At 42.0% G+C, this 14865-nt stretch overlaps 1 protein-coding gene across 4 annotated transcripts in view; it reads left to right on the plus strand.

Moving 5' to 3' along the window:
- LOC117774886 (pleckstrin homology-like domain family B member 2) overlaps window positions 1-14195 on the plus strand; it is a 17284-nt gene extending 3089 nt beyond the window's left edge. The window contains exons 3-18 of one of the 4 annotated variants that reach the window (XM_034607575.1): window positions 577-1541; window positions 1664-1996; window positions 4517-4651; window positions 4890-5027; window positions 6187-6333; window positions 7159-7269; window positions 7347-7436; window positions 7595-7732; window positions 8222-8321; window positions 10024-10222; window positions 10636-10726; window positions 10836-10982; window positions 11068-11287; window positions 11371-11456; window positions 11673-11781; window positions 13801-14195. In XM_034607575.1, the coding sequence (XP_034463466.1) occupies window positions 577-1541; window positions 1664-1996; window positions 4517-4651; window positions 4890-5027; window positions 6187-6333; window positions 7159-7269; window positions 7347-7436; window positions 7595-7732; window positions 8222-8321; window positions 10024-10222; window positions 10636-10726; window positions 10836-10982; window positions 11068-11287; window positions 11371-11456; window positions 11673-11781; window positions 13801-13805 (3014 nt within the window). In that variant the 3' untranslated portion in view covers window positions 13806-14195. Of the gene's footprint in view, window positions 1-576; window positions 1542-1663; window positions 1997-4516; window positions 4652-4889; window positions 5028-6186; window positions 6334-7158; window positions 7270-7346; window positions 7437-7594; window positions 7733-8221; window positions 8322-10023; window positions 10223-10635; window positions 10727-10835; window positions 10983-11067; window positions 11288-11370; window positions 11457-11672 lie in introns of all 4 variants that reach the window. The other 3 variants (XM_034607576.1, XM_034607573.1, XM_034607574.1) reach the window with 3 other exon arrangements.
- The last annotated feature ends 670 nt before the right edge of the window (window positions 14196-14865 follow it).

Here is a 14865-nt window from a genome sequence, read left to right on the forward strand (position 1 = left end):
GAAGTTTAGCTTTAACTGTAGAGCAGTCACACTAGAGTTATTTGTGTCTAGACAGTTTTCATCAGAAGAAATGTCATTCGAGATCTGAAGTTTATAGTCTAAAATTGACATTTATACATTTAGCTCTGGCCCAGAATAAATTCATAAAACCCAAATTAGTGATGGAGGTTTATACGACAAAGGAGGTCACATTCTGTATTATCCCATGACCCCTGTATTTACATTTGTTCAGGTGTTCAGCCACCCATGACTCAGGGCAAGATATATGGATGTCCTCTGGCTTTCTCTCACAGTCGAGCCTATGATGCATTCTGGGCTGTCTTGGTCGACGAGCATTCTTCCATTTTTAGAAGAAGCTTAACCACTGATTGAGCCTGTGTTTGTATTGGGCTCAGAACTGTATGAGCGTACATTCTTCTCTGGTTCCCCCCCCCCCCCTTACTCAGCACAAGTATGTTAGCACTTCTGCTTGGCTGAGCTGCTGCTTATTAGAGAAGTTACATTAAATCTGGATGTATTATATAGTCCAAAAACAGGCTGGATGTCATGCTGTGTCAAACGTTCTCATGTTTACAGACTGTGTGAAGATTGAGCACAGCAGTAACGGCTCCGTGGGAGGGACGTTGCTGAGGGGCTCTCGTTCTAAGGCAGAGCTACAGGAACTGATGGAGACGCTGCAGCGCAGGAAAAGTGCTCTGGAGGCCAGTCTGAGAGCAGCCGAGTGCAGCCGCAAGTACCTCAGCGTGCCCTCACCTGAGGGACCCCAATCCACAAGGACACTTTCCATCCTCAGTAATACTGAGCGCCCTCCGTCTGCCTCTAGAAACTTCTCCTACATGAGCAGCAGCAGCGTGCCTCCATCACCTCGTCAGGGCGATCGCCAGCTGAGCTCTAATGGCTTTGTCCGTCATTCCCACCCTCGCCACCAGTCACAAGACAGCCTGCTCCTCTCTAATGCAACAGAAGGAAGCTCTCTTCACTCCTCTTATGGGGACCCCCTACTTCGTTCTCCCAGGGTCAAAAGTGGAGCAGCCAGCATGCCGTCCAGCCCTCGCATGGGCCGCAGGCCCTATTCTCAGGGAAAGGCTGGAGGAGAATCCCGGCAGAGGAAATACTCCACCGGCTCCCTCAACAGCCTTGGGATGCACAGTCGGTCTCTGCCACGGCTTCACAGTGCAGATCCCCCAGCTCTGTCACTTCCATCACGCCACTCAGTGGGTTCCCACAGAGGAGTGGGCTCAGCAGGGGCTCGACGCAGTCTCTCCTCCCTGGAGCAGCCACCGGATGTGACTGTCCCAGCCAGCATGCCCAGCACTCCCAGGAGGGCCAGTCTGGCCTCTCTGAGCTCTCTGGGTGTAGAGATCGATGGCACAGGTTTAGATCTGAGCTTTGGAGAGAGGAGGTTGTCCTTTGGGAAGGGCGGGCTGGGTCCAGGACAGAGGGTGGGCAGCATCAGCTCTTTGAACGGCAAAGAGGAGCTGAGAGATTACCACCAGCACCAGAGAGATGAGCGCCTCAGGGAGCAGAAGGTGCAGAGATTGGTGAGTTTCTTTTTGACCACGGTCTGTACACCTTTTTTCCTACTTTAACAGCCTATTTTTTCAAACACCTTGTTTGAAAGTAAAATAAGCAAAATATCTAATTATGAATCTCTTCTCTGCAGGAATGCCAGCGTCTAGAGACCATTTTGAACCTGTGCACTGATATGGGTCATGTGGAGAGAGAGCCAGCAGGTTCATCCGTGTCTGACCTGCAGAAGATCAACAAGGAGTTGGAGAAGCTGCAGGTGTCGGATGATGAGTCGGTTTTCTCGGACTCTCCCGGCAGCACGGCTCCCGACAGCTGCTTTGGGGCCAAAACCAGAGATTTCCAGTTCTCTGATGAGCAGCAGGTTACCCAGCGTCAGCAGAGCGGCTACAGAGACGCCAGATCCCACTCACCGGCCGTCAGTCTGAACAGCAGTGCCCCTTCACCCTCCACCAACCATAGAGTCAAAGTAAGTCTTCATCATTGACTGTATAGAAAGATGGCCAACGCGTTCCCCACTTCCTCCTGTCGTACAAAAATGAAGCTTAAATGTCCCAGACATGGGAAAATACACATGCTTAACCAATCCTGAGTCAGTTTTAACTGTCAATCGTGATATAGACCTGAGCCAGCCACTAGGGGGCGATCAAAATGATTTGGCATCACCTCTGGGGAGCTGTCATGTCCTCCATCTTTATTTACAGTCTATGGTCCTGGTAAACATTGGGCCAGATATGAATATATTATAAATTAATAAAGAAAAATTATAAAGAATGGGGGACTCTAACATTTAGCTCGACCAAAAATGTAGAATTTTTTTTTTTGTTATAAATGGGTCATTGTATGAATGAAAAATTAAGTCAAGTCCATTTTGATTAAATAGCTTTGAATTATGAATCAGTAACTTCAAGTCACAAAAAATTTAAACCCATATCAGAAAAACCACATATAGTTTTTAGAAAAGTTCAAGACAGGACCCTGAAACTGAAGCCATTATTAATTCTATTATTTATTCCTGTGGAGATATATAAAGGAGATCTGTGAAAACAGGCCTATGGACGGTGGTTTTGTCACCGTCAGCCGTTTCTTTCACATTTAAGTTTTGCAAAGTGATCAGGTCGCATCACCGGGCCTGAGCTGTTTAAAGATCTGCTCTCTGTCCACGTCGTGTTCTTCTCTTCCGTACCTTCCCTGACTTCCTTTCCGTGACTCCGCTCAGTCAGTGTCACATTGAATGAAGAGAGGACCCGGCTGTGTTGAGGACTGAGGGGTCACACCCCTGCTCTGGAATGCAGTTTATCAGACTGCTGATCGCTTGTTTATCTTTGTTTGTTTACCTATATACCAGGGTAAATTCTTTCCATTTGCATCTTCCTCTCCACAGAACTCGATTTTACATTCTAGCGGAGATTTTTTTAGGACGACCTAATGTGTAACTGTGCAGGGTTAGATTATTGAATGTGTTTCAAAAGATCAAATTGAAAAAGAATCCTCCCTCGCCCAATGACGAATTTTGTCTTTTAAACTGGTTTTGTTGTGATGTAAAGTGGAAACATGTGTTGCATGTAGCTCTTCTGCAGTTCTGAGTCATAATGACTGCACGTCTATGGCATGCGGTTTGCCTTCCTCCGTGTTTCTCATCACGCGAACACACAAATGTGGTAGATTATTCACAATCACAGGTTCTTTTTTGATGCTCTGTCAAGTGTGTGATGTTTGCAATTAGTATATTTCCTGTTTATGTGGATTGTTCAGACACGCAAACGGGGGAAATCAGTTTCACAAGACCTCCTCACAGCTTTGACATTACAAGGATTTGACCTCAGCTTTTTTCATCCCCAGAGAAATGAATGAACATGTTTCGTTTACAAACATAAATATACCAAAACTGTATTGAATACTGTGACTCCAGCTTCCAACCAGGCCGCCTCCTCCACTGTCTGAGTCCTAGTGCCGTTATCTTCTTTTCCCCCGCTAGAGCAGTAACAACCTAATGGTGTGTCTGGTTTTAATGAAGAAGTCCTCATTTTGTTTCAGCACTCAGCCATCCAGACTCTTTTAGGGGGGGGGGGCAGGAAATGACTTTATCCCACGGAGAATTAGTGTGCGCATGTGTGTGCGCACATGCACGTCTGTGTGCGGGAGTGTGTCCGTGTCTGTGTGGGTAAAAGTGTATATGCAGGGCAAAGATGTGTTTTTCCAGATGTGTAGAACTTTAGTCTGAGGTAAATGGATGCAAGACCTCGTGGAAATGAAAATGTAGTAATGTTTCGACACAGGATTCCAACCAGTCTTTATGTGAAAGATTTTTGACAAACACTCTTGGAGTTTATGAAAATTAGATCCTTTTTGAGACCCTCCTTTCTGCAGTGTGGCAGTTGTGACAGAGGTTTACAGGCTCCAAAAAACGCTCCATGCATCTCTTGCATTCCTCAGAGCCGTGTGCACAGGAAGAAAGAGAGTCTGGGAAACTATAAATCCTGGACCTGCCGAACACATGAGCCTCTGAAAAATCCTCTTGGGTTTTTTAAGGACCATTACCGGATATACAGGCTCTATTAGGTATGCATATGGATGAGTATGAATGAATGAGGGACGCTGGAAGATGCTGCAAAACGTGGGAGTGCTGTGGCACGACTGGCAGTGACTGGAGTGCAATGATAGAGATTTCCATTACAGCAAGTAGAAAAGAATCCTGTTGTCAGGGATCCAGCTTCTGATGAGACGGAACAGCAGCAGCTGTCGTCTCATTCAAGAAAAACTGATCCTACTGGCTGGCAAATTATTTTAACAACATACAGTAGTTTAGAGAAGGTAAAAAAGTTAATTTTCATGCAATAAAAACTATACATTTTGAACATAAAATCAACAAAAAACGCCTCTGCCAAATTTGCAAAAGGGATTTCTGCATTTTTATTTAGTGTATATCACAAAATCTGCAGTCTCCTGAAGAGCCAAGTGTTTATATGCATGCCTGATGTCGCTGCAGGCCCTGGAGAGTGTGCAGCTGAAACAGGAAGTGACGCAAATAGAGGAAGAGAGGATTCAGGTTCTGAACAACATAGAGGAGCTGGAGCAGAAGATCAAGGACCTGGACAACCAGATGGAGGAGTCTGTCCGAGAGGTAAACATCACCCAACAGTCATAAACACACCTAACATCTGGACAGCCGAAAACACAGTGTTTGTTCAAATCTATGGTGAGATGAACTGATGATTTATTGAGAGTTCAGCACTGAAGTTAATGAAAGTAAAAGCTTAAGAGCAGCTTATATTCACTGTGGAGTTACTGATGGAGGCAGACATCAGAAATGCACTAAATGCTCAGAATGAAATGAATCCAGATGCTGATGTTTCCTGCAGATGGAGGTGGAGTGTGCTCTGCTGGAAGGGGAACAGGAGTCGGAGATGTGTCAGCTTCGGAGGGAAAAAGAGCTTCTGGACCAGCTGAAGGCAAAGATCCATAGTGCTGAGAAGACGAACCACAGTGAGAAGTCACAGGTAAGAATGTGTGAAATGGTCAAAAAGTACAAGCCACGGATAAAACGGGACGAGGTGAACACTCTGAGATGTCCTCACCCCTTCACTAGTTTGTCCTTCATTAGGAATTCAGCAGGGGTGAGTAAGGAGAATATCGTGAACACGACGAAAGTGTAGGGTTTCTAGCTGTGGGACAGGCGCACCACACCCCCCCCCCCCCCCCCCCCCCCCCCCCCACCCCCAGCCTTGGGCCCCCATTCCAGACCCCACAACATGCCAAATTAAAATGATCATCATGCATTTTTACTTTTACACCATGACCTCACTCCAAGATAATATATTCACCAGTATTCACATACCATAATATTAAGCAATCACTTTGCTTTTGAGTTTTTGTTAGAAATACATGCCTTTCCATATACAATGTAGTTGTATAATGTTTTAAAAATATTTGAGTTCAATAGTTATGTGAATGAACACCTACATGGTTAGTGTTGTGGAATTACTGTGGTAGAACTTTAAATGAAACTGGCTTTCAACTACAAGATACAAGACAAATATATTCAAGACTTACAAAAATAGCTCTGTTCTGTTTTTCTCACCTGCATGTTTTTTCCTCTTCTTTCTGATGTGTTTCTTTTTGCACCTCTATCACCCTCCCTGACCTTGTTGTAATCCCGGATCCCGTTACTTCTCGTCTCATGTGTCATTCTTCTCACTAATAGCTTCTGTTTCAGCCCTCGTGTCTCTCAGACCCACATTTGGGAAGGGGCCCAAATAATTACCGTGTTTAAAATATATATATATATATATATATATATATATATATATATATATATATATATATATATATATATATATATATATATCAGCACATCTGACTCCAATTTGGAAAACCTGAAATCTCCTGACACCTCACATTTTAAAAAGTGTAACAAGTTTAACACTTATAACATTGTCCATAATAAATAATCTAGTTTGATAGCAGATGGTCAAATGTTTAAATCCTGCATGTATCTGTATTAAATCATAAAAACACTATTTTACATTAATCGATTGCCGTATTTAGAGTAAGTTAGTTCCACATGTAAATTTTAAACAGAATATGATCATCTAATTATGTACTTTTACTTTGTATTTGATGTACTGTGTGTGTGTGTGTGTCTGTGGCAATTCTCAGGAAGCTAAGGAGCAGACAAAAAGTTTTGAGGATCTGGAGTTTCAGAAGCTGGAGAGTGAAATCAATCAAGGCGAGGAAAAAGAGAATCGTAGCCAAGAGCTGCTGCGAGAGATCGCCGAGTGTCAGCGTCTTACGTACACACGCAAGGTATATGGAGTGAGGTTTAGTGTTTGTAGGATGTTGCATGTTGCATGTTGTTTGTGCAAGTGCAGTTAATGCTGACGCTGCTTCGCTCTAAAACGTCCACTTATAAGCCACAAGTGCAACTTTTAATATACTAGAAAAAAGTCCCCAAACCCAATTTGGAAAAATAGAGACTTTGTAGTTTGACTGTAGATCTTTAATCTAATTATTGACTCTTCGGTAAATGGTCAGTGACACCAGGGTAAGAAAACTGAATTTTATGTGTAAACAGTTGCTATTTATTTGAATATTAATGTTAATGTTGTATAAAATAATTTTAGTTTTTGTTTGAGCACAAGTCGGAAGGGAAAGTGAGGATGATGCAGGTTACCTAAAGTCACAATCAATAAAAACAAGCACAAACACACTATAAATCCTTAAAAAAATGTGATAATCAAGACTTTTTTTCAATTATTATATTGTGTTTGTTGTTAAGATGCAAATTTGTGAGATTTACAGCACAAAGCTTGAAATAATTATCAGAAACCAAAAAACAGCAAAGATGAGGATACAATACCAAATAGCAAAGGCCTAAAGAGTTCGTTGACCTCTCGATCGAGGATAATACCACAGGGCAGAGAGAGGGCAGAAATGGTGAAGACTTTATGATTCTTTGTAAAGACAATGTCGTTTTTGGAAAAGTAAAATCTGATCAGAGCTGAATTTTCATGTCACAATATGATAATTTACTGAGTCATGCTGCTAGTGCCTCAAAATAAAACACCTCTGCATAACATACTGTACTTTGTGAGGGTAGCTTGATTGTTTTACCGTGTTTTCTTTTCAAAGGAGCGGCTCATGACCCTGAAGAAACAGTCGTCACAGATCACCTTACAGGCTCAGCAAGAGAGAGAGAACTTCCAGAGAGAGAAAAACAATTTGCTCGTCATGCTGCAGAAGGTAAGAAAAGTCTTTGCCTGCTGAAACGATCAATATTCAATAACAATCATCTAAAGACCATATCCCGACGTCTGCAGGAGAGAGACAAACTGGTGTCTTTGGAAGGAAAGTATGCAGAGTTGTCTGAGGGGCAGAGCTTCACGAACGTCCCAGTCGCCATCAAAGAGGTAGGAGTCAGTTACAGTTACAATAACACTTCATATATCCACCAGCAGAGAGCTCCTCTCCTCTTTCTCTGTAAATGAAGTTCCTCGCAGAGGGGATTATCAAAGTTTGAATGTCTCTGAGGAGAAATCCTGTTGCTTTTATTTTGTGATCGCTGCAGCACTTGCAGTCTCTGAAGGAAAGGAGGAGAAGCAGCAGTGGAAACTCTTCCCACCCGAGTGACAGCCTCCCTCACAAGAGGAGCCAGCAGCTCCCCACGCCTTACGGCCGATCCCTGGGACGCACACTTCCTCCCAAGGTTATTGCTTTTTTTATTTTATTTTTTTCAAAAGTAATGCGAGCAGAAGTTAAACATTAGATTCTGTAGCTTTTTTAAAATGTGATTCATCTTTTAACAATTAAAAAATCTATTCGTATTTTTGTCTTATTAAAAGCCTACACTGTAATACTATGTCAGAGGCCTTACACTAAGAATGACACATGTTTTAAAGCTGGATCTTTGGATATTTTAATAAAACCTTTTTTAAATTTATAAAGATTAAAAAACGTTTTAAAGTAACAGCGCTCATTGCGATCCTGGACATGAGAAGAGGGGATTTCATGGTCCTCATTATTTGCATCCAGAAACATTTGAAGGTTGTGTCCCCAGAGGATGATCCACCCAAACTCTCCTCAGTTAGTCTTGTAAACACCCATCCAGCTCATGTCATGACGTACTTTGAGAGAAGTTTGGAGTTGTGTGATTGTTGCAGAGCCTGCTTCTGACCGCCATGTGGTCCTCCTCCAGGTTCACCTGCCTCTGGCCCAGAGCTCCAGCTGCAGCAGCGTGATCTCTCCAGGCTTCACCTTCTCCACCCGGGACCTGATCACTCGCCGCCTGCCCAAGAGTGAGTCAGAGCACCAGACTGTCGAATCAAATCTTTACAGCGTGACCAGCTTCAAGCCTCAGGCTATATGCATGTATCACAGGAAATACTGTGGTGATGCATTAATCTGGGGCACAGCACAAAGTAAGATGCGTTTAGTCTGAATCTTATACAGCATCATGGACTAAATGTTTGTGTTAAAGGTTCAGTGTGAATCTAGTGGTGAAGTTGGATGTTTCAGCTGAATACCCCTCACCTCACCTTCCCCTTCCAAAGATGAGAGAGAACCTGTGGTAGCCTTCAGTTGTCATAAAAACTCAAAAGGTTTAGTTTGTCCAAATTTGGGCTACTATAAAAAACATGGCAGCCTTTGTAGAGAGTACCCGCTCCAGATGTAAATATAAAGTATTTAAATATAAAGGGCCCATTCTGGGGTAAAGACAACAACAATTTGTACAACATCACCAGAATAATTTTATATTCAGTTTCTGCCTATAGATCCCTTTCACCTAAATCTTACACACTGAACCTTTAACAGAAGTTCTGCAATTTAAACAAGATAGGAACTTTTGATTTTGAAGCACATTGCTTGTTTGCAAAGCTTGCTCCAAAAAGGTAACTTGTGCAAAACATCTTTTCTTGGAAATAATAAATATAGTAATTATTATCCTATGTTTCTTTTGAAAGGTTTGATCCGTTTTAAGTCTTCAAAAAATAATCTGATCACAAGTGATCAGCCAAGAAAAGCATTTTGATAAATACTGTGTTTGAGAAAAATATGTGTAAAACATCCCACAGGGTGCTCTCTGGGGCAGGGGGATACTTCTGATGCAAAATATAATTAAAACCAGGCACTCGTGATGTGGAAAAGTTAAATAGCCTATTAGTGTGGCTAATACATGGCAAAGAGCAGAATGTCTCTGAGAACAGCTAATACCTCCGCTAAGGCCTCTTAAATTCAATCAAGCTGCCCCAAATTTCAAAACACTCATAAATATCAGTTCCCTAAATATGCCTTGTTTTTTTAGTTTTTTATCAAGATCCATGATTTTTTTCCTGGGAAATCTGTGAACTTGTAGAAAAACACCCTAACTCACTATGTTAAAGAAAGTTTTTTTAAAAGTTCTCAATGTGCCCCCTGATCCGGATCCGCACCAACATTTTATGGGTTCTTATCTTACCCATACCGCATCCTTAACTTTTCATGGAAGTTTGTTCATTTGTTTTTGTGTAATCTTCCTTATGGACAAACCAACAGACATGAAAACCAACCTCCTTGCACCTTTATGTTGCAGCACACTGGTCTTCATTGGGGTGAAGAAAAGGTTTTTTAGTCTTCCACATTAAGGCCTGTTTTTTAGTCTTCCACATCAAGGGTGCCTTGGTTTATTTCTTTTTTATTTTGCTTTTTTAATTTGAATGGAAAAGTTTTAATAACACAGTTAAAATTGAGAAACTACTTAAATTCTGTCTTTCTGTAACCTGCTCTGTTTACATCATGTTGATTCAAATAAAATGTCTTTGTCTTTATTCAGCTTGCTGCATCACTTTTACTTGCCCTAGTTCCTGCAGACTGATCATAATAATGAAATTAAAATGAAAGACGTCATCTCGCTTGGCCAGCTAGTTAATGAACCGCAGCTCTGTTGCTGTGATTTAATACACAGGTCATGCTAGCTGAGGGCATTTCCACTTTGTGGCAGTGATATTTTTCTTCTGTCAGCAGGCAACAGCCATGCGCACATGAATGAAGACAGACAGAAGAGAAATGATTTTTGCAGCAGGATGATGTGTGAGCCCAGCGTGTTCCTGGACTCCTTCTCTTACCCTGACCACGGCCAGGCCTCTGATACGGTCAGCGTGGACAGCTCCGACAGCATGGAGACCAGCTTCTCTGCCTGCTCCCCGGACAACATCTCCAGGTTAGAGGCGACGGACCACAGTGACGCACAGAGGGCATTTTATGTGGACGAAAGCAAAATTGTGTGAATCCGATGAAGAGGAGTTGTACTTTCACAAAAGGAGTCAGGCTAAAGGAGCAAGAGAAGTTTAGTTAGCAAGATTATAAGAAAACTAATTGATGGATTAGCAGGAAACTTGGTGGAAGGGATAGGGGAAACCCGGATTGGTGCAATTTCGTGCAGATTGATTGAATTAAAGGGAACTGTTGGGCCTTGGGGGTCGCGCTCCACCTAGTGCCACATTCTGGTATCAATTTAGTTTATTTGCATGGTCTCATTTTTTTACTTGTTTATTACAATGATTTTTGACACCCACTGTACATTTTTTTAGCTTATGATATACTATACAATTTGTATTTTCCATTTCCTGTCAGTGCGAGCACCAACAACATGGCCAAGATTGAGGAGATGGAGCGTTTGCTGCGAGAGGCCCAGTCTGAGAAGCTGAGACTCCTCGAGCATCGGGTAATCTGTCAAAATAACCCAAACTTCCTGTATATAGATATATTTATTTATGTAGATGTGGATGTTTGTTTAAATATGGATGTAATTAACTATTATGTGGCATGTGCAGGAGCGAGAGATGGAGATGCGCCGACAGGCTCTGGATGAGGAGCGACGAAGGAGGGAGGATCTGGAGAAGCGACTGCAGGAGGAGACGAACAGGAGACAGAAACTTGTGGAGAGAGAAGTGAAGTACAGAGAGAAACAACGATCACAGGTATTCAGAAGACATTCAGATCCGATGGTTTTCATAGTGCACAATGTTTACATGTGTTATCTGATTTCACTGCTTGTTCCCACAGTCCCGGCTGCTGACGCGCTACCTCCCTGTGCGGAAAGACGACTTTGATCTTCACGGCCACATCGAGGCAGCGGGACACAGCCCAGACGCCTGCTTCCATCTGGCCATCACTGATAAAACCTGTCGAGGCTTCTTGGTCAAAATGGGCGGCAAGATAAAGACCTGGAAGAAACGCTGGTTTGTCTTCGACCAGAATCGCAGGACACTCACCTACTATGCAGGTGAGCATCTCCTCCTTTCAACCACGTAGTTAAGCCTGGATTCTTTGATCCCATATAAACTGTGTTTATATTCTCCGCTGCAGACAAACATGAGACCAAGATGAAAGGTGTCATTTACTTCCAAGCCATAGAAGAGGTGTACTACGACCATTTAAAGAATGCACACAAGGTAAGTCAGTTTATGTGCATGTGTGTGTGCATGTCAGATTTTTTTAAACATGTGGCATCGTCCACACATGCACCAATTTTCCTTGAAAACCGTTGACGTCTGCGTGTCTTCTGCTTTTCTCCCACCCCCACATACGTCACCTCGTCCCTCTCCCCTTTACTCTCCATCATTTCACTTATTCTTTTCCTCAAAATGACATTCACGTCCACACCCAAGAGCCCCAACCCCTCGCTGACGTTCAGTGTGAAGACCCACGATCGGGTGTACTACATGGTGGCTCCGTCCCCCGAGGCCATGCGTATCTGGATGGATGTTATTGTTACAGGTGCTGAAGGACACATGCATTTCATGGTGTAACCGATACCAACAGATCAGGGTCCGCGCCGCTTAATTTCTTTGGTAAACATTGTGTCACACGAGAAGAGGCTCGGGTCTCTGCTCACGTCAACGTCACAGGAAACACGGACCAAAGAGGAACCTCTGTTTACGACTCATGCTCAGATGCACACTTTATAATGTAATCATATGTAACAAATGAAAAAGAGTTGTTATACAGGTTTCATAATTAAGCTACGTAGTTATTTTTTTTATTTGTTTATGTACCGTGAGTGGCTGAGGCAGCACTAAATCTTTTTCTATCTTTCTCCGCCCTTACACAACGTCTCTGCACGTCTCTTTAGCTTTTTTTTCTAATCAAATCTTTATCAGGGAAACTTTTAAAAGGTCGTAAACTCAACATCTGCTTCTCCTTCAAACTGCGTTGCACACTGATGCTGCTTCTCAGTAACAGATGCACGTCTGTAAAACAGCTTTCGAGAAACTGTAGCCTTCTACGATTTTGCTTATTCCATAATTGTTCAAACCAAAGTTCATGTTGCAGGTCCAACTCTGTTTATTCAACTTCCTTTTCTTTTCTTTCTATTCCCTGTTGGACTTTACCTTCTCAGTATTTCTATATCTAAATCAGACTGAAATTAATTTCTTTGAAAATCAGTGTTAGCATCATACGACGGAGTATTAGGGCCACTTCAAGGGAAACAAATCTTGAGATTTTTAGAATAAAGTCATAATTTTAGGCTGCGTGTCACGTTAGAGGGGGAATATCAGAAGATCAGCCTGTCGCCTGCGTTTCCATGAGGAATGTGGAGCAGTTAAGCTGTACATTTGATAACAAAATATCAAATCTTTTGGCTCATCAGCTCCACATTAGCATAAGTATCAGGACTTATTCTGACCACACGAACTTGGAGGAAATTGCCTCTTTTTTGGAGGAGGAAATGTTTGGTGTTGGTTTACTCGAAGGTTATCGTTGGTTGCATCTGCAGGATATTCAGAGACATTTCTTAGTTTCTCAGGAAACAGTAAGATTGGTTATCAAAGATTGGCAGTGGGTCGTTTTTCTAACTATATAACGACTTTAATTCTACTTATATTACATCTTCCTTCCTGTTATATTAAAATATTGTTCTTGGAATTATATTTCTTCAGTATGGTCCTAATACTCTGTTGTAACATCACATCTTCCTTCTCCCAGATAGGATATCACCCCCTCTGTGTTTATGGCTGCAAGAATGCACATTTTCATATTAACTCAGATTTTTTTATTTCTATATTGTGACTAATATTCAAATGTAATTACTGAGGGTATTATTTCATATTTTAAACTCAAGCATTTTGAATGCTGCTGCCGGACTGCAAACATAAGCTGGTCTTGTCTGCCTCTTTAAAGCAGAGCTGAATGTTTGCCATTAGCAATACCTAAAGACTAGATAGATACACGTCTACGCATCACTTTGATTCCAGCGAGCGTTTGGGCACTTTTTTACATTTTATAATTATGCTTTTTTATTAAATGCTGGCAAATGTTCTACTCAGTAGAGCGTTTTCCCACATGACAATGGTACTGTTAAATATTTAAAACCATGCAACTAGCTCCCTCTGTCTGCAGTGTAGCAGAATGGTCTAAATAAAATGAGGCCATGTTGCGCAGCAGTGATGCTGAATGTACTGCATCACCAGCATGTGTTTTACATTTCATTCACCATGTTTTTCACCAGCAGAGGTCCTCTGTGCAGAGTGGTTGCACTGGGATGACGTAATGCTCAGGCTGGTTGGTCCACACCTAAATAAATGAGCAGTTACTGAGAAAATAGAGCCTCAGTCATCCATATTTTCTAACGTTTATACATCAGATATGTGCATTTATTAGCACAATGTACAGAAAATCAAGTGGGAGATTTGCTTTCTGAAAGCAAAACCTGGGTCAAATATGAAATTATATTTTCCAAATTTTTTATATAGAATCCACACATTTGACCTGTATTTTTGTTGTGATTTGCAACAGTGTGACTGAATGTGAAACTGAGGGGATCACCAGAGTGACCAGCTTTTGGTTCACAGACGTCAGGGCTCGCTGCTCCTCTCGTGCAGCCTCAGTGTCGGTTTACTCCGTCCTGCAGAGTGCACGTCAGGCTGCTGAGCCCACTGTGTTGCAGATGAGCCGCTGCCTCTGCCGGAAGCGTCTCTGTGAACACACGTGTCCCCCGGGTAAACATCGCACCCCCAAACTGTCATCCAGCGTATGACACACAAGCCTTAAAACCAATGACTCACATTTAAATATTTCTTTTTGAACATTTAATGTTTTATATTTTGTATATGAACAGTTATGATTTTTGACACTGTGCTACTGGTTTTTATACTCGACCTGTGTCATGAATAAATCATTTGGATTATGAATTGTATCTCTGAGATGTCATGGTCACTTGTTTGGTATTTTGAATGTGAACATTATGTTTCACGTGGCTGTAAGAACCTAACAGGGTTAAACAGTGAGGGATAAGTGAGCTCAATTCTCACTGTAGCACAAAAAATGCACCTTTAAATGTCAACATGTCAGAATAGTGTGTTACAGTGATATTGGGAACCATTATCTGCACTGTTGTCACCATGGGGATCCATGGCCTTATTACAGTGGACGACACAGTGCCCCTGTCGTGCAGTATAACTGGACTATTTCATGAAACCTATTGATGTAGTTTGTAAGAGTCAATACTGGGACCTGCTCTCAGTATATCTAAACACAATCTGCAATCTCGCAGAAACGCAAAACAATATTCTCTTTGAATGTGATGCTATCGACTGTGGGTGAGGCCTTATTTAAAAATAATCACGAGGTGTAAATCAGTTTTCCACATTTTAGGGCTTTTAGAGCACATTATCTCTTTTTAGCCCTCATATCTGTCTGTAACTGTGTTAGATGGATGTCTTCTGATAAAACGATTGGATCAACAGTAATAATAATATTATTGCCACTGCAGAAATGATCCAATAAAGTCCAGCACTGCATGTACATTTAAATCAGGAACATGTTCTAAAATACTTTATCATGTAGAAAAAACATTTACAA

Source organism: Hippoglossus hippoglossus, chromosome 14, assembly GCF_009819705.1.
Source record: "Hippoglossus hippoglossus isolate fHipHip1 chromosome 14, fHipHip1.pri, whole genome shotgun sequence".
Lineage (NCBI taxonomy): Eukaryota > Metazoa > Chordata > Actinopteri > Pleuronectiformes > Pleuronectidae > Hippoglossus > Hippoglossus hippoglossus.